The sequence below is a fragment of the Sparus aurata genome, chromosome 23 (assembly GCF_900880675.1).
Source record: "Sparus aurata chromosome 23, fSpaAur1.1, whole genome shotgun sequence".
NCBI lineage: Eukaryota > Metazoa > Chordata > Actinopteri > Spariformes > Sparidae > Sparus > Sparus aurata.
Genome location: NC_044209.1, coordinates 9,602,806 through 9,621,836, shown reverse-complemented (window position 1 = coordinate 9,621,836; position 19,031 = coordinate 9,602,806). Strand labels below are relative to the sequence as shown.

The window sequence follows — 19,031 nt, the reverse complement described above, 5'->3', positions numbered from 1 at the left end:
AAAAAAGACCCTAAAATGATCAAACAGGATGTGAAGAAGTAACAGTTTTGATGTTGTGTTAAGAGACTTCTGTGTACAGCCACCTTGTACCTTAAAGTGATTACGAGGAACTTTTAAGTGTTTATGAACCGGACGTGATAACTCTGATGATTATAAATGACCTGTAACAGCAAACCATCAGTGAAAACTCCGATCACATATATCACATATAAAATCACATATCCTTCCTCGCCATCCTGCGGTCTCTCTGTCGCTCACTCACAAAACAAATGTGCTAGCAAAGATCTTTACAACAGCGAATGCTGTTGTTGTACCGCGCTTGTCCGACGGATCACTACAATCAACAAAAATGAAAAGTTCCTCGTTGTCACTTTAACATTGCAGTTAATGCGCAGTTAACTGAGCTTATTAGCTAACGACAGCTACAATTAGCAGCAGTTAGCGGTTGCTCTATATGCCGCCCCCTGTTTGTTTGGACCATGAATGTGGCCAGTTATCACCTACTGCACATACATTTTTAGATATTTTTAAAAAATACTGATACATTTTGTTATTTTTGTAAATGACGGTTCTTGCATCTGTCTTATTTAATGCACTGGTGTCAGATCAGTACTCGTAATCGGGCGACATACATATATCAATTAGTGTTGAAAGGTAAAAATGCTGCAACATCTTCTAAATTCAGTCACAGAAGCAAATTAGGAAAAATCGTGAAGAACTTTGGGAAAATCAAGAGAAAACAGCAGACTGATCGGTACCACCTGTATCTGAACAGGCCGACTGAGGAGGCTGATGGGGTCTGCAGGGATAAATCTCACCCAGCCTCTCCCTTTAGGATTTGAAGTTATACTGTAGATACCACAAGATAAAAAAAACTAAACAAAACAAAAAACTTTATCCGCATATCTATTCCCATGGCAGTGATTTAAGACATGGAGATATATGTAGGAGTCTGGGGAAAAAACATGGACCATGGGCTGAGAAATACATGTGGGTGTACACTACAGTACATCAACTGATTATTTTTATGACATTTGTAGACATGCACATTAAATGTTTCTCTGCACTGTCATGACTTTGATATTGGCTGCTACATAAGACATAAGACTGCTGTTGTTTTTTTTTATCTGCTGTTTTTAATGTGTCTTTATATTCTGTGTTGTACCAGAAACGCCTCTCAGAGGACATTAAGGTCATAAACTATATTAGTGAGACGTCATTGATGCTCAGGGGGATATTGACATATTAACCTCGCAGAATGTGATAGCTAACATTTGGAATATGTTTTACATAAAGTAATTAAAATGAGCCAGTATTTAACAGCGCTTGATTTTGTTCTTTTGTGCTGAAGTAGGATTTTAAATGCATGACCTTCACTTGAGACAGAGTGTTTCTGCACTCTGGTATTTTAAAGACTCCAAACCACTGAAAATCGTGGCCCCTAAATGATTAAAGAGACAAGAAATAAATAAGGTTCACCTTTCCAGACTTTTCTCAAATTGTTCTGCTTTTTCTTATAAAATACTGCATGCCATACCTCTGCAAATATCCTCAAAATTTAACAAAATTCATATTCATCAATCACACAGACTGACTTTCAGGGTGAAGGCATATTACTTTCAGCTGCTTTTAGCTCATATTCTTTCAGCATAAAAGCTGGCGGTCGTGACGTGAAGTCAGCCCACTGAGCTGAACCATTTTATTCAGGTTAATTCATTAGAAAACCTAAAGGTGCATTATGTAAGAATCAGCTCCATGTCAAATTCATACTCAAAAAAATAATTGGGGTTAGCATATCACCAGAGTAACCACCAACTGCTGCTAACTGTAGCTGACGTTAGCTCAGTTAACTGTGCAGCTAGCAGTTTGGACTGGGAGATCGGGCACCTGGGGAGTGAAGGTGCCTGCACTGCTAGCACAGCGGGTTTTGGACTGTGATGGGAAGGGGCTAGCCTGTTATCATGCTAACATCAGTGCATAGACATCATCTATGACGTCAAAACCGCTTTTTAATCACATTCTGTTGATCATTTTAGTTACTTTTGAACAACTAAAATTCTTACATACTGCACCTTCAATAATGGAAAACAAAAACATTTCGACAGCGACATGATTTAGAGTTCTTTTCCTCAGTCGGGCTGTTGATTGAAGTCTCCATCATATCCTTCCAAGTCGTTGTAAATTATTTCTCTGTGCTGATGCTGACAGGTCTGCACGGCCTGCAGAATGGCTGCCAGGCGCCGGTCCAGGGCAGAGAGGTGTGGTTCAGACAGGAGGGGGGCAGCGCCTGCCAGAGGGTCCTGAACCAGCGACTCCCGCATGACATCACTCAAACGGCCGGCAGGGAGGGACAACAGGCGCAAGCGAAGGAGGGTGGACCGACGGATCCTACGTGAAAAAGCATAAAAAGGACATTTACACAGGTTCCCACAACACTACTTACTGACTTGAATATTTAAAGTTTATTTAATCCACCCTCTCCATTTTGCTTCACCTGCAACACTGCTTCAAAGGAGTCAGAATAGTCGGCTCATCTCGAGAGTGACGCCCAAACCTGTGAAACACGGGACAGTCGTGAGAAATAAAGGCCCATAAATAAGATATTCCCACCGCGGCTGATACTGTTAGAAATAGACAATTAGAGCTGTTGCAGCTGGCTGAGCTGAAATGAGTCAGCAGATGTTCTTGGTACTCACGCCCGGCCGTTATCAAGGTGCAGCAGAAAAGTCTCATTGCCAAATTTCTCAAACGTCTCGTAGTGATGTCTGTCCATGTTGCCTTTGAATGAAAAACACTCATGTTTATTTTAGGCCATGTGAGAGACATTTGGTAGAAATGAAAAGAAGACATGTAAAGTTAAGAAAGGCATTTACTGCATTAACATGGGAGATAATACTCTGATTTAAACATGTACACATTTTGAGCTTCCTTTTCCCTCTTTACACGTCACTGACTGCCAGATTACGCTGCCTATAATCCCCATCGTGTTTGCCAACTGAGTATGAAACGTAGAGACTCACTCATGAGGAAGTCCAGTATGGCCATATCAATGAGATCCACCAGTCTGGTGCCGTGATTATAAGGAGGCGTCTGTTTCACTGTGTCACAGTAGGCCGGGTCCTTCTCCCACCTGGGAACAACAACGCAATTAAGTAGAGGCAAACACACACAATGAGTACCCGTTCAAAACATGCTGTTTGGCTCAGATTATCTGGTGGTGTGAGGGGCTTACAGATCTTTTCTTATGCCTCCTGAACTGCTCACAGACTCATCGGGATAATATCTAACATGACTGATATTTTAAAATCTGAATGATTACACCTGTATTTCCTGAGGGGCATCCTGGAGCAGCTGGCGGTGCTGCCAAGCAACAATGCACATTCTAGCCCTCAAGGCTAAAGTTAGCTAGTATACTACTGTTGACAGTGATTGTTGCACCACGCTAATGTTCATTTTGTTAATGGCTGCTTCCCCGTGAGATCACGTGATTGGGATCACGTGTGAGCCCAGCTTCAGTCCACAGAGCCATTAAGCTAGAGCGCTGAACCGCTGTATTATAATGTTGAACAAGTTGCATGCACCAAATGTGACACTGCACTTCATTTGGTCCTTAGCAACAAGCCTGCCAAGTGTGAAGTAGATCTAATTAACGGTTCTCAAGGTATGTGAATAACAAACAGACAGGCAACATTAGGCTCTAAGGGATTATTTTATTTATTATTTTTATTTTTATGACTTTTGGTGATAAGTTTGAGTTTTACCAGTGATTGGCTTGTTATGATGTGGAGGCCATCAAACATTAGTCACATTAAAGGTGCAATATGTAGGAATTTTAAAATTTAAAATTAAATTTAAAAAATATTCAAAAATGTTAACCACAATCAACAGAATGTGAAGAAAAAATCGGTTTGACGTTGTGATGTCCATGTATTGTGTTGCAGAGATGTCTAATAGAGTTAGCATGCTAACCGGCTAGCTACAGCTAGTCACAGTCAGTCGGTCCCTGTGCAAGTAGTGTAAAAACTGGTGCTGGTTGACCACTAAATGCAGTTATTTGAGGTAACAGCAACAATAGTTACCAACAGTTAGTGGTTCCTCCGCTGATATGCTGCCGCCTGTTTGTTTTGAACACGAGTTAGACAGGTGGCCAATTTTTACATATTGCACCTTTAATGTACACCTGCCTAAAAATTAAAACTGCAAGAGAAATATTTAAAAATGTGCAAAATGGTTCTCCAACAGCCTTTAACAGCCTCATTAACAGTCACACTCACAACGAGTTCTATGTATTGACATCAGTAGTGCGGACTGACTTTGACTTAACTGTCTTTGTGTAAACCACAAATTTAATGTTGTGTTGCAGTTTTTGATTCACTCCACTGGGGGGCAGCGAAGACTCATGATTCTATACACACTGAGAACCCCACAGGCGACAAGGTAGAAACATTTCAATACAAACCCCATCAGTTACAAGTTAGTGCAGGGACAGTGCACCTCAAAATAAAAACAACAAAACAGTGTTTTCCTCCTGCCTGTAGTGCTATCCCCCCATCATGATTGTTTTGTTGTGAGCTGCTGAGCTTTGGAGATATCAGCTGTATGATGTCTGCCCTCTCTTGAATATAACAGAACTAGATGGTGCTTGCTATGTTTGCCAGCTTGGTTAGCTTAGTCAGCTGACATCTCGTCCATGAGCAGATGCACACTTCCTCCTGCGCCGTCGGTCGATATCTCCAAAACTCTGCCCCTCAAACCGAAACAGCATACATGGATAAAAAGCAGTGCATGCATGGTTGATTTGGAGCGCACTATTCCTTTAAAACAGACGGAGATGATTCCAGTATTCTGCCCAACCACCAAATGGAGGTGGACAGAATCAGATGACTGTCTGTTTGAACTGTTTATTACTAGCACTTTTACTTTTACCAATAGTGATGACATGACTTTTGACACCCTTATTACCAAAACTACCAATAAGACACAGGCGGTACACCCACTGTGCTAGCTTGGTGCGGCTGTAGGAGCGTCTCCATGGCGACCTCCAGGACCTGCGGGGAGCGAGGGTGAGGTCAGGTAGCATGGCGGCCAGGGAAACCTCCAGTGCATGTGGCTGCCCGCACACTGGGTGCTCTAATGAACAGTAGTATTCGCACTGGCCATAGAAGCACACGTTTCCCGCTAGAAGGAGTCAGACAGGTGACAGCTTGAGTTTAACGGTCGGGAAGTTTGAATGCGCTAATGTTTTGGTTTTTGGCTTTGTGGACGAGCAGCTGGGTGCAGGCGTGGAAATAAACACATACCAGGGGAAGTGAAGAAGGTCCTGGACAGCTTGTGGTCGGTGGTGATCTCTCTGACCTCTGAGGTGACGTTGATGAGGCGGCCGACCACCGGAGGCACCCTGTTGAAGCCCAACAATCTGAGAAAGGACAAGGTAGAGAGAATAACAAAGACTTTGTTTTACTTGTATCCCTATGGCTACAGCTGCTTTGTGAATGAATAATTTCAGTGTTGGACCGGTGACCCAGTGGCTACTGAATGAACTGTCTGCCCTGCAGGACACCTGCTGCCTGCTGAAACAGCGTGACAGACTCTGTACCTGTCGAGGTGGAAGGCAGCGATCTCCGCATTGTGCCTTTCAAAGTCAGAGAAGTAGAAGAGGTTCCCATCCGTCTCTGCATCTCTGGCCTGTCTGTGCAACAAAAACACATACGAGCATGAATGCACAAGGCTCAATGTTGAAGTGCGTACAAAAACTGTGACCTCTACACTGTAAATTTCAACAGTTGTGAACCGGAGCAGCACGAACACAGTCTTTTATGTTTTCAGCAGTAGTGGTTTCTTACTTCATGGGTTTCAGCAGAGCTTGTCCATAGTTTGGGAACGACATGAGCAGTTTGAGCTGGGTGCCGCCCGTCTTCTGAACTGAAAGGTACGAATAAAGTGAGGAGCGTGCGTGATAATAGTCAGCCCAGTCGCCAGTATAAAATGCTGCCATCAGAATCGGAATCAGAATTTCCTTTATTTGTTCCGCAAACTGGGACATTTCTTCATCACAGCAGCAAAAGGACAGTGGTGTTGTGATAAACAATAATAATGGTAAAACAATAAACAATACAATAAAAAAGTCAGAAACAGGAAGCTCACGCGGCGCCGTCTTATTCGATTCGTCATTGTATGTTTCTGCAGACCACGTATAGGAAAACTTTGTACATACGTATCATATCAACATTTCTACACTACCCCAGTGTCAAGTATAATTATTTTGCTGCATTTTCTTACTCAGTATAAGTCCTTGTAATGTCTACAATAAATACAGTTGATCAGTATTGACAGCTGATGAAGCTCAATGTTTCTTATGTTTTACTGATGCAGTAATTAAGCAAAGAAAACTAACATGTGTCACACATGTCTGATTACGTGTTACAAGAAATAATGCAAATAATAAAGATTCTCAGGAGCCGGGGTGTAACAGCATGTCACTAGTTTGGGGGCTTGTGTTTAGATGAATCTTGCAGTGAACTCAAGTTTAAGTTTAATGTGTCTAAAAGTCATTTCACAGCGTGAAATTAGATTCCTTGGTACAGCGCCGAATGCGTCAAAGTTTCTTATGATGATGAGATAAAGAAGTCACCTTCCCCCAAACACTAATGACAAGCTGCTGATGAGGGTTGATTTAGAGATAATCAGGTGAGAGGTGTGAGAAATGACATAGTTTGTCCATTCAGTGATCAATGTGCTTTAAAGAACAGCATCAGAATGTGAGAGGAGGAGGGGAGAATGCCTTTTGATTGAGGTGTCTGAGAGCCACATGTGGAGCAATTCTCCATGTGGGGGGTTACAAGAAGGTAGAAAAGATGACATTTACTGTCATAATAAAACATCAAAGGGTCACTGTCCTGGGAAGACATGCTCAACCCAAATCTCAGGCGGTCACTGTTTTGGGAAGAGGTGATTGATGACTGTTGTAAATGAAGGTAACTTCCTCTCTGTTTTATATGTTAGTCAGTAACATTTGGAGAGCTGGAGGGAACGATCTGACCTTCCCTCCATGCGGCATGTATTAAAGAGATCTGATTCATGCGCTGAAGTCTAAAATTCTTCGGAGACTTAGCAACTCTCAACCCTCACAAGGGGAACTTTCCACTACTTTTGGCGGCGAGGATTTGGGATTGGACGATCTGCTGATTGACACCTTGTTGAACTGTCGACAGGAGTCTGAAGGAGATTCAGGGAAAGTTCCGCTCCGGCAAACTGGTTCTCCCCTGAAGTCAGGCACGGGGTGCAGACAGTGGACGCTTCATCTAATAAGTGAGTACGGTTTCAAATTTTGAAACCTAGGTTGTTCACGTAATGTAATTCCTTCGTGGTAGTGAGTTCATGTGTAAAAGGGTCCAGGAGGGGCGCCTAGTTTCCATATAAATCCTTCGTGGTACTGGCTGTTTGAGTGTGTGAGGGCTCATGACCCTCTATCTATCTGACCCTCTTACAGGCAAATGGGGGAAAATGTGGTTGATGATGTTCAACGTTGGCACTTTGTCACCCATGGGGTGTTTTCCATTGAAAGGCGCATTAAGCAAAGAATGTTTAGTATGTTAAAGTATGAGTAGAGTATGTTAAAAGAAAAGGTAAAAGGAAAGTAGGGAAGGAAAAGATAGACTGACAAGTTTTTTCAAAATTAGTAGCGGGATTGAAACAGTAATGCGAAAAGAGAGTTTGAGTAAGAAAAACAAGGAGAAACAAGAATGTAGGGCCAGAATTAAGAATGGACCTCCTCAATGTGCTGTCTACTCACCTACAACCCTTCCTTCAACGACACCTCCTCCACGTGAGGTCAAGCACCCCAGGATGACTCTAAAAAATAAGAGGGGGAACCAATACACCCGGACCTTTCAGTCTCTATCTCCTAAACAGCCACAAATTAACCCTGCTTCTTCAAGAAAGACTTTTCTCCAATAGCAGCTTCTGTTGACCACTGAGTGCGGAGTCAAGATCACAGAGTGGATGATGTTCCCAACCCTGGGCCGAGGCAAACAGGGAAGCAGGCTGTCATTGAGATCCAGAAGTATTTGTACTCAGGACATGTCAACCGAACGAAATGAAGGAGGTTGCAGAGGAACCAGGAGACTGGAGTTGGGTGGACAACAGAGTGCTGGACAGCGATCGCAGTCTCAATTGAACAGCAAGAGGAGAAGGAGACTGGGTCCACAACTATCAATGACAGTGCAACAGAGGGAAGGCGATAGGAACCCTGAGCTTAGTCCGCAGGAAGGACGAGACCCTGAAGAATCTTATACTTAATTCTATTATTAACACCAGCACACCCTTCATCTAGTCCACAACTGGGTACAGAACTTGGTTGCAATTCTACCCAAGTGACACATAGACAAAGGAACTCAGTGTATCGCTGCCCAGTTTGCGATTTCAACTCATTTTAACACCACTGAGATCAGGACACAGGGGCACCTCAGCCACTCTTCAAACAGCTGGGCAGCGTGAATGAGTTGAATCAAAGCTGCATGTGTTCGTTCAGGTGAACAAGGTCCCTGACATCCAGGCTTCTCTGGCTATTGCACGCCACGCTTGTAGGAGCAAGTCCGGCTATTCATTCAGAAGATATCAATCAAATCATCTCATGTTTATTTATCACACCTGTTTCTAACTTTGATTAAAGAAAAACTAATCTGAGCTCAAATGTTTAAAGGTGTTTACACCGCGGTGGGTGTTAAACATGAGCGAAAAAGGGATGACACAGCCACACAAAAATCAGCCTGTAGCTGAGATTAGTGCTTTAATCTGCAGCGTATAACACAAATCTCGATGTATTATTCATTCCGCGGCGCGCTGAAAACAGCGACAGGGCGTCTGAGACGAGCAAACAGAGAACAAGCGTGTGCCGACAAGAAGTGAAGTTGTGTGCCTGTGTGTGTTTAAGGATGTGTGCAACCAGTTTGTCCGCGTGGGTCAGTGTATTTATGCACGTGGATGTTGAGATAATGGAAGTTGTTGGGAGGATTATAGTCATGACCCGACAACAAAAGAATCATCGGAGCAGCAGATTTACTTTTTTAATAATTTAACGGCAGTCTCTTTTGTCTCGACCTTGGTGCTTTTTGCATCTCATTTGGATTTTGGGAGTGGGCGTCGGTGTTGACTGAAGATCATGGTTCAGTCCAATACAGTGCTAAACAGTAGTCCACTACACCGTGGACATTGAGTTACTAATTCAACAGGGTGAGATATTAAAGCTGATAAATGTAGATGGACCAGACATTCTCAACAGCCTGTAAAGGCTTTTTTTTTGGGTAATAACAGATTTTAAAGGTTTATTTTTATGTAGACAAATTATTTAGGAAAAAAAAAAAAAATCTACAGAGCTTGTAGAAAGGAGCGGAATAAAAGTATTTCCTCAAAAACATTATCATTGTTTATTAATAATTTTCCAATGTCAGTACCTTCAGTGTTTGTTGGGCCAAACATGAATCTTTTTTTTTAATCTTTTAATTTAATTGTTGACTCCAACTTTGAACAAGGTTCATCAGCCGACAGTAATACCGCTGTTGGTATCGCGTGGCATCAGTGTTTTGTCAGCATTAAGAATCTTGATAAAACCTAAGAACGGAGTTCTACAGTCTGCCCGCAGTTTATTATACTGCCCTAATGTTAGCTAGCTAGCAACATTAACGCTAGCCAGTCGACATTAAAGTTTGCTTGCAAGCGTGAGCAATGTTAGCAAACATTTGCAACTTAGCATCATTAGCTAACATTTGCTAGCGTTTTAAGTGATTCCAATGCAAGGGGCGAGAAGTCAACAACACCTTTAAGCAAACACAAATGAATGCAGCAAAAAAAAAAGAAAATGGAAAAAAAAATGTTTTCTAACTTTGTCAAGAAAGTTTGGTGTCTATCAATGTGGTGCCTCCGAATATTTACCTGTAGGACAGCAGTTGCAAATGAAACACAATGGTTTTGGCCTTTTGGAGATGGCAGCTACGTAAACAAGTACTTGCCAGTCCAGACAGGGTTAAATCAACAGTTTTCAGTTTCAGGACTGACAGAGAAATACTTTCAGTGGAGCAGTTGCCTACCCGTGACTGTCAACAGCCAGATGTTGCGAAAAGCTACTAATCAAGATTGAAATAATGTCACATGAGTAAACATTGATTTGTAAAAGACACCCGATCCCGCCTGATCAATACTGCACATGTGCAACCCTCAACAAGAGATGAGAAGGAAAAAGGAGATGGCTCTCTCGTTAGCTACTTCCATCATCAGCGCCAGAAAAATCTATGTTTTTTTAAATCAGAATGTTATTGATCGACTCTTTTTTAAAAGACCAAGTTTGAATCTTCTGTAGCAGTCGGATAAGGTTTATGATGTGAATCTAATCACATCTATAAGCAAATGTGTGTGAGTCACACATAAACATATATGTGATATACTAAGTTTACATATTTTCTCATGTATTAGATGTATGAATTCAGGGCTACTTGGATGTTGCCTCTGGGCTGGATGTGACCCGCATCCGACACTCCGCCAACAGCACAAACTGCAGCCTCATTAACCAGTTTCAATCTGCAAATGTTAGTTTTTAATGCAACATTTCTGCATCGCAGTTTACCGTACGAGCGTTAATGTGTCCGCCGTCCCACAAATGTCACATAGACATTCACGTTGCACACACACAATCAGTACACTCCTCCTCTGTGTTAGCTTCTCTACCTTCTGTCCTCACACCTCGTGACTAAAAAAGATGTGTGGGTCACTGATGCGCTGAATCCTCCCGGGTTTATCATCCCACCCTTTCATTCTGTGTTACTGTGACTTCATTGTGTTTGGATTCAATGCCAGCCCAACTTATGTGTCTGCCTGAGGACCGACCTACGTGTGAAACTTCGTGTGAACGTGCGTATGTGCTTCTAAAATCGTCCTCCTCGCTGTTCTAAATATGAACTGTGGCACGGCTCGCTGTGTTCTCTGAGTGAAACATTTAGCGCTGCCTCTGGCTCCTCGAAGATTAGCTCGTTGGAACAAAGGGATCCGAGTTAAAAAGAAGAATGAGGGGCTGATTGATCAAATTTAAATGAGAGTCTTGTACTAAGGGGATGATTCGGGGTGAGGATTGGGTCAGCTTCTAAATTTAATTCAGCTGTTTTGAGCAGTGCAAACACGGTGAAGTGAAGAGCTGGACTTCATCTTTGGGCGGCCTTGAACCCAAAACGCACAACAAGAAGCGTAAAACTACGACAGATATCAGGAAAGTGGCTTTGACAATGAAAAATAGCAGTAATTCATCGAATTTAACTGTTATGCACATTCAAACCTAAACTAGACCTCCGATTCACTGGTGCCGTGGGTTGCCTCGTTTCAGCAAAAGCAAGTAAAGCTCCGATCCAGAACCTTAAATTAAGTGTTTTCACATGAGTGGGTTGTGCAGGTTTTGGCAGACAGAGCATCGATGATATTTAAAGAATATGAATATCGGCAGCATGTTTTCTAAATATTTCACACAAAGGTGCCAATGACAAACAATTGTATCTGGCTAATACTTAAAAAAGACTAAAAAAGAAATCAAAGAGAGAATAATGATATCACTGGTAATCCTCCACCTTCCTCACTGCATACCCCTCATTTGCTACTGTAGGCTCTCCCCTGGCCCCGCCCCTCCTTCAGTCTGTCCTCTCACCTGTTCGCCCTGCCCCCCCTCATTTGCTTACCGGCACTGAGGATACGCTGCGTTGCCAAGTAGTGAGTCAGCCCGGCCATGTTGGGATCCTTCCTGTTGTACAGCTCCCAGCGAGAGATGCCCAGGTGGAACCGTAGCCAGGGAGGGTGGGTCTCCACGTCGCTCGTCCAGTCCACTTTGTCGTAGCCTTCCTCCTGACTGGCGCTCTGCCTTCAGGAGAGGAAGGGAGGTGGTAAATACCTGACATTAAGAGGGTCTGTTTCAGTTCAGCTCTGTCATATGAAACAAGCTGTACTGGTGAATGCGTGATGACGAATTTTAAGTAAAATTCCATATGAAGCAACACTTTTGCAACTAAAGCAACACATTACGGGCCATCACATTAATTTTGCATAGCATCAGCAGTCTAAAGGCTGAGAGACATTAAAAATAAATATCCCCAAGAGTTATTATTCAGGAAATCTTTTCTCCGGGGCCACAGTCATTAACTGCACCATACAAACATCAGACTACTGCTAGACACTCTCTGGGGATTATTTCTGGCGTGTCAAGGCTTTGAGCTAAATGCTAACGTCAGGATGTTTAAACGCTCTCAGTAACAGTAGTAGCATGCCGTCGTTTAGCAGGTAAAAGCATGTTTAGGCCTAAAATGTTCCCTGTCCGGGTTAAAGCTAGCATGTTATCATTTTGTGATTAGCACATAACACTGATCGCTATCTTAGTTTACAGCGTAAGTACACAAACGTTTTCTAATTCAAACGACAAAATATTGTTTGAAATCTCAGTTTTATCTCAGATCTCAAATATTAGCATGTTGAATTAGCAAGCTACTGTATTTTTTTTTCTACTCACTTACTTAGTTTAGTGAGTAAGCAAGCTGTTGTAATATTTTCTAATTGGCACATGACTTTGTCCATTATTTTAGCATAGTGTGTAAGCAAATTAAGTTTATTATACCAGCGTGTTAGCAAGGCACTATTACATTTTTTAATTAGCTCCTGACATTGCTAACAATCTTATTTTACTGTAGCATTAGCATTGGCAAGCTAATCTTTTGTAAATAGCACAGCATTGCTCACTAGCTCGTGTTAGCAAGCTACTGTAATGTTTCCTAATTGGCTCACAACATTGCAAAACATCTTAGTTAGAAAGCTATCATAATATTTTCTCATTAGCACCTGAGCTCATCACACTCTAATAAGCTCCCAACATTAACTAGGTATGCCTTAAAACCAGAGTATTGGGCAAAGTAAAGGTTTTGATCTGAAGGCGTTAGTTGAAAAGTCAGAGGTTCACAAAAGATTCAGTGCAGTAGTTGTTGGGACATTTCAGTCTACACCAAACACGGCCATCCTTAGAGCTTTATCAATAGCATGACTAAATAGGCTTAAAATCTTATTTCTAAAGCGAGCTGAAACCTTTAATATTTACTTTTGTATTGAAGATTGAAGAGCACAATTCTGAGGGACTGTAACTCAGAGCCTCTCAGGCTCCTCAGCCTCGTGAATGACTATTCATTAAGAGACCAATGTTCAGGTATAACCTAGAACACATTTGAGAAAGATACAGAGGAAGAGTCAAAAGCGAGATGTTTTTGAAAAGCTACTCATCGTGGTCGGTACCACCTGCAACCCTCGACAGAGACGATGTTATTGTGTCTGCCATCCAACAACCGTAATACAGATATTCACATACCTCCTCTGACCTCACACCTCTTGACTAAAAGGAATTGTGGGTCGGCAGACAGTGTGCTGAATCCTTCCGGGGCTTATTACTCTTTCATTCTGTGTAAATGTCATTTCAGTATGTTTGGATTCAATGCGAGCCTGACTGATGTGTGTCTGAGGATCTGTCCACCTACGTGTGTTAACGCATAACATGTTCACTGTAGTTCAGTGTGTTCGCAAAGCTATGGATATGTTTTACCTTTAATTGATATTGATACATTTTCCTTGTCTGTGTCACTTACCACTGACTGTCACTATTCATTGCTTCTTCCCCCTCCTCTTCTTCACTTCCTGTATCCCTCGCACGTTCATTTGTCTTCACCCTCAGCAGCCAATCGTCGTCTTGCAGCTCCGGGCGCGGCAGGTTGTACAGCGGGTGCTCGAACAACGCCTCCAGCTTAGAGCAACCCTTGACCCTTGGAATCACTTTTCCAACTCCAGTCACTTTCTTTTCCCTCACAGTTGCATCACCATTAAGCGAGCCTCTCCCCTCAGGGTGCGAGGTTTTGGCATTCAGTTTGTGATGCTCTTCCTCCTGGGGGACTGTTGGCAGTTCATGTGAGGAGGAGGAGGAGGCAGCTGAAGACGAGGAGGAGCGGGAGATAGCCTGATGGCGCTGAGTGTCTGTTCTTGGAACAGAGGAAGAGGAGGAAGAGGAGAAGGAGGAGGAGGTGGGAAGTACACAGGCTGTCTGGAGGACGGAGAGACAAAATAATGCCAGAAGGAGGTGGAGAGCGAGCGACAGACACGCCAGACCCAAATAGATGGAGCGAGTGGATTGACGCAGGTGGAGTTTTATCATGCTGGAGGAAAAGAGAGGCAACAACAGGGAGACATTTAAAATCCAAACAGACTGTGAAGCCCTGCCAACCCTTCAAACCTGATCATGATGAAACATTTTCTGATGGTTGCATTCCAGTTTGCACAAACACACACACACACACACACACACACACACATACAGTGGAGTGGACAACATTTCAAAAACACTGGATGAATGAAAACCTTTAGTTTGATTGTGCTCTAAAGGAACTGAATAGCTCACAGAGGCTGGTGTATTCAGGTGAAAGCCAGTTAGCACAATACAACACTTTTAAAAGAGGCCATGCATACACCAGGTCTTATGAGATTTTAAAATAAATCTGATGCAGTTATCAGTGCTGGTCACATTATACATGAACTAAGAGGAAAAGAAAACAGTGCAGCAACCTGACGGAATAAATGGAAGAGACAAAGTGGCTGAAATGACAGAAGTCAGTCGGAGATAAGCTGGTAAGAGGACTACAGGTCCATAGTCATGCTAGCAGCTGTGAGGCTGAACTGAGGGCCGTGCTAAGCAGCGTGTTCAGCTTGAGAATGCTAATATGTTAAGCGGGCATAATGTTTATCATGGTTAGGATGCCAACATTGCCTGCTACTAGTGAGAATGTCACTTGTCATTAGAGTTTATCCTCTGGGCACCATGAATACCTGTAGCAATCACCCCAAGAGCTCTTGAGCCACACGTGTGGATCTCAGTAAGATTCATCACCTGGGGATCATGAATGTCTGAAGCGCAGGCTGACCACGCTGCTAACACGCCTGAAACGGTTTCTGTTGTATACCAGTGGAGAAATGTAGTGATATTGATTATCCTCCAGCAGGGAAACTTGGACAGAAATACATTAATATGGCGAACAGTGCTATGAATTGCTTATGGAATGCTAAAAAAAATGTTAATTGCCAAAAGCCAAATGGTCCCTCCGACCGTCACCGGTGGTTGTCAGTGCCTGAACATATTTAGTATGGGATCCACATTAGCTTCCGTTGTGTCATTTCAAGTCTGCACGGTTGTTTAACAGCATCCAGAAAACCCCAGTGGAGCGGACGCCATGGTGCAAACGAATCTCCCGTGCTACATCCCACTTTCGCGGATGCAGTTAAACACCTGCTTCGGCCTCCTCGGTTTAAACATAACTGAGTCATTACGGGATGTGAAGTGTGAAGTGTAAACTAGAGGCCGTTCTCGGTCACATCTACAGGCAAGCCTCTACAAGAACCAACGCAAATTTGCAGCTGTCAGACAGACAGGTGGACGGGCAGAGAGTCTCATAAATACACACATCCACGCCGTGCTCATTAACCAGAGAGCTGTCAGATAATCATTTACATCAAACCCTCAAAGAAAGAAAAGCTCACTAAGAAAATCAATACATTATTGAGCAACTTGCTGCTCCCAAATTCCCTGTGTGGACCAGCAGGGCTGGAGGAATTACTCACATGTCTTTCCCCTTAAAGTCCTTCTTTTCTTCTCCTGCTTTTTATTCTGCTCCCCTTCCACCGTTAGTGAGGCAGATATTCAGAGTTTGGTGGCATTTCTAGCCCTTCCCCACCTGGTAGATTGCACATGTGTGTGTGTGTGTGTGTTTGTGTGTGTTTGTTATCTTGCGGTCACTGCAATCTAAACAGAAACAAGAGGACTGCTGTGTTGCGGTTGCGGTGACCTGTGTCTGCCTGACCCACAGCTGAGAGCAAAAGGAATCAGTACATACTGCCAAATGATTTTTTAAAGTCCGCCTGGATCAATAGTCATAGTGTGCAAGAAGCTTACATAACATGATGTGGTAGGCTGGGAAAAAAAACAACTTTACTTTTCCTATCTCAAAAGCAAGAAAACATTTGGTGCTTTTCTCCCTTTCTTAAAGATTTCTGTCTCTGGGTCTGACATTTTCGGAGGCCAATCGATGTTTTCTACATTCATTTGGCTCTTTCTCATCGAGCACAATGGTCGGCTTCAACACTCAGGGAGAGTATCAGAGATGTCAAGAGCTGCGAGCTCGATCTCCCGTTACAAACCAGCGCATTAAAGCGCACGCAGGGGAACATGCAGAGTAATCAATTCACATTCTGAGGGAGCCCAGATTAAATCAAATATTCATCTCTTTAACGGTGTCTTTGAACCTGTCCCCTCTCTCCTTCCCTCCCTCCCCCACCTTTTTTGTCATAACCATCCATTACAATCTCCGGCAGTGCCTTTAAATCCTTCTCTCTGAGTTTGAGCATTTTCTGTCCTCTGAGGGTTGAAAAATCATTCTCTCGCCTTCTGCTAATTAGAAAACTATACTGTTAATTAGCCAACTTTGCTCTGAGAGAGAAAATGTATTATGCATGTTGTTGCGGGTCCCTGCGGGATAGGCTGTTTTTCTGAACCTGAGGCGGCGTGTCGCGGGTTAACATGCAGCGTCTGAGTGTTTCGTTGCGTGTAAACGACTGTTAAACGTCACAAATGAGATTACAACATAAACACATACGCAGACAGAGAGGATAGATGGCTCGTTAAAAACATGAGATGTTGAAGTGAATTAGAAAAAACGATGCTGGCGACGGCGTTTGTTCGGGCAGCTCTTGTTAGTTGTTGCTATTTCAGCCTGCAGGAGCCGGTAACATGTAAATATCAACACTCATATTCCCCCTCTATTTTTGTTATGTTAGCCGAGCTCACCAAGGAAACAGTATGATAATTACTGCACAATCAGGTCAGCGAGAAAATCTTCCAGCAGACACTGACCCAGCTAATTCTCACCAGGAATGAAATCGCAGCAAAGCAAACAGAACAGCCTACTGACCTCACAGGGCGTCGTGTGGAGATGGAAAACAAAGTCTCTTCGCGAGGTTTCGGGCAAAGGAGTTGTTTTTCAAAATGCACCGAATCTCTGGAATCAGTATTCAATGTTATGTCTCACTTTGCAACAAAAGAGAAACTAATGGTTCAGTAATTAGTATTTAATGAGTCTATTGGGTAACTACTTAGTATGATGCACTTTACTTGAAGGTGCACAAAAACAGTAACTAATGATTAAGTAATAAGTAATTGACGGATCATCGCTGCTTGGTGCCAATCTGAGGGTGGTCGATATTTATTAAGCTCATGCAGAAATGGCCCAGTAAGTTGATTCATCAATGTCGTAACTCCCAGTCTGTCCTCCACTAACTCATCATTATCTACTATCTAGTCCTCGAGGCACACTTATTCAGGGATTGCTCATTAATGATTCATAAAACTCACGCCTTGCACGCTAGTCAATAAGTACTCCCATTTTTGTTTACTTTATTTTTGAAAAAGAGCAACCGTCTCACTCGGGGCTCATATTGTCTGTGTAGCATGTTCACTGAGTGAGAGTATCCCTGCACACTCACACAGAACTGACTCACAGCTCAAAGCTTGTTTTATCAGCTTTATCAGAAATTCTTTTATCAGTCTCACAAATGGGGAATCTTGTGACAAACGGAAGGAACTCGGGTTTAACAAACTGGACGTTGACACACTGAGCATGGTTGTTTATTTCAAGACAAGAGTTAGTCCATATCACACAGAGTATACTTTCATGTGATACATTTTGAAAGGCAATCTTCTATACATTTTGCTTCCTCCAGAGCAAAATCTAAGGTCGCTTCATGGTCGGCTGCTAAACAGCATACCGAAAGAAAAACTTGCGCTCGGTTCAAAGCTGCTCCGATCACTAAAGGCACAACCCTACATCCAGACCATTCAATGCTCTGGATCGATTACACAACACAACCTGCTTTGCACCGGGTTACATTATGTACCATATCTACCTTTCTCCAGTTTGCAATATCGCGTTCACATCGCTTGTATATGAGCCGATTTTCATGTCATGAGGATGAGTGCATGGCTGTGGCCTTATAGCTTAGCAAAATGACAAGTCAGTGTCTACTGTTCGAGACTGCGTTCGAACATCTGTCACTATAGCCCACCGGATATATATCCTTTTGAACGCGTCATGTTTGTGGCAACAAAACCATTTTTTTAAGCCAAAAAAAAAGATTTTCCTAAACCCAATCATGTGTGTTTTGTGCCTAAATCTAACCAGATAAGCACAACATCTTCCAACATAAAAATTTAAACTAAACTTTAAGAAATGTAAAACTGTGACATAAAGAGATGTCATGATGTCAGATGTCCATGGTTGATTCATCAACACATTGCCAGCATTTATTCGGTTGATTTGGTTACATAAACTTAAACATAAACCATAAACAAATCTTCGTTTCCGTGAACCTTTTGCTCCTTTAATTGTCGCCTTCACCTTCACAGCCTGGTCCTGCTGCATTTTGCCCAGTTTGAAAGGCCAGCGAGCAAAGGTCAGCCTGTTACTGACAGGTTCATTAACCAATCATATAAAACTGGCATCTCTCAGCCAAGGGACATTATTGAACATGTATTAATTGGCATAAACAAAGAATTTTCAGTGTTGATCCATTTGTTTAAATTTCAGAAAATGGTCGACGGGCCACCAGGAACCCTGTTCTTTACCAGGTTTGACCCACAGGCCCTAACTTGAGTATCAGTGTCGTACAGGATGTCAGGGAATCAAACATAACTATGTATTTTAAATTTGTGTTGCTTTCAATTCCTTTGTAGCCTTTCTCCTGTCTTTATTGCCTTTCTCCTGCTCGCACACACACATAAAACATGCTCAAACACTCACATTCAAACAGCGAAAACATCCTTCAAAGCTTTGAAGCCCCGTTTCCCCTCACAGCAGTCGCAGCTTAATGTAGGTTGCTTGGAAACAACCCAGAATTTGGCACCTAATTGGAGCGTGCGTGCGCTTTATACA

General features: G+C 42.7%; 1 protein-coding gene across 1 annotated transcript; it reads right to left on the bottom strand.

Moving 5' to 3' along the window:
- Positions 1 to 1,666: 1,666 nt before the first annotated feature.
- Positions 1,667 to 15,904, bottom strand: fam20cl (family with sequence similarity 20 member C, like). The gene is made up of 11 exons (XM_030407825.1): positions 15,670 to 15,904; positions 13,653 to 14,213; positions 11,715 to 11,893; positions 5,844 to 5,922; positions 5,597 to 5,689; positions 5,301 to 5,416; positions 4,998 to 5,178; positions 3,021 to 3,130; positions 2,697 to 2,778; positions 2,495 to 2,554; positions 1,667 to 2,388 (listed from the first exon to the last, which is right to left on the bottom strand). Exons 2-11 carry the CDS (start codon positions 14,210 to 14,212, stop codon positions 2,130 to 2,132), a joined length of 1,719 nt encoding a protein of 572 aa, XP_030263685.1. The 5' UTR covers position 14,213; positions 15,670 to 15,904; the 3' UTR covers positions 1,667 to 2,129.
- Between the last annotated feature and the right edge of the window lie 3,127 nt (positions 15,905 to 19,031).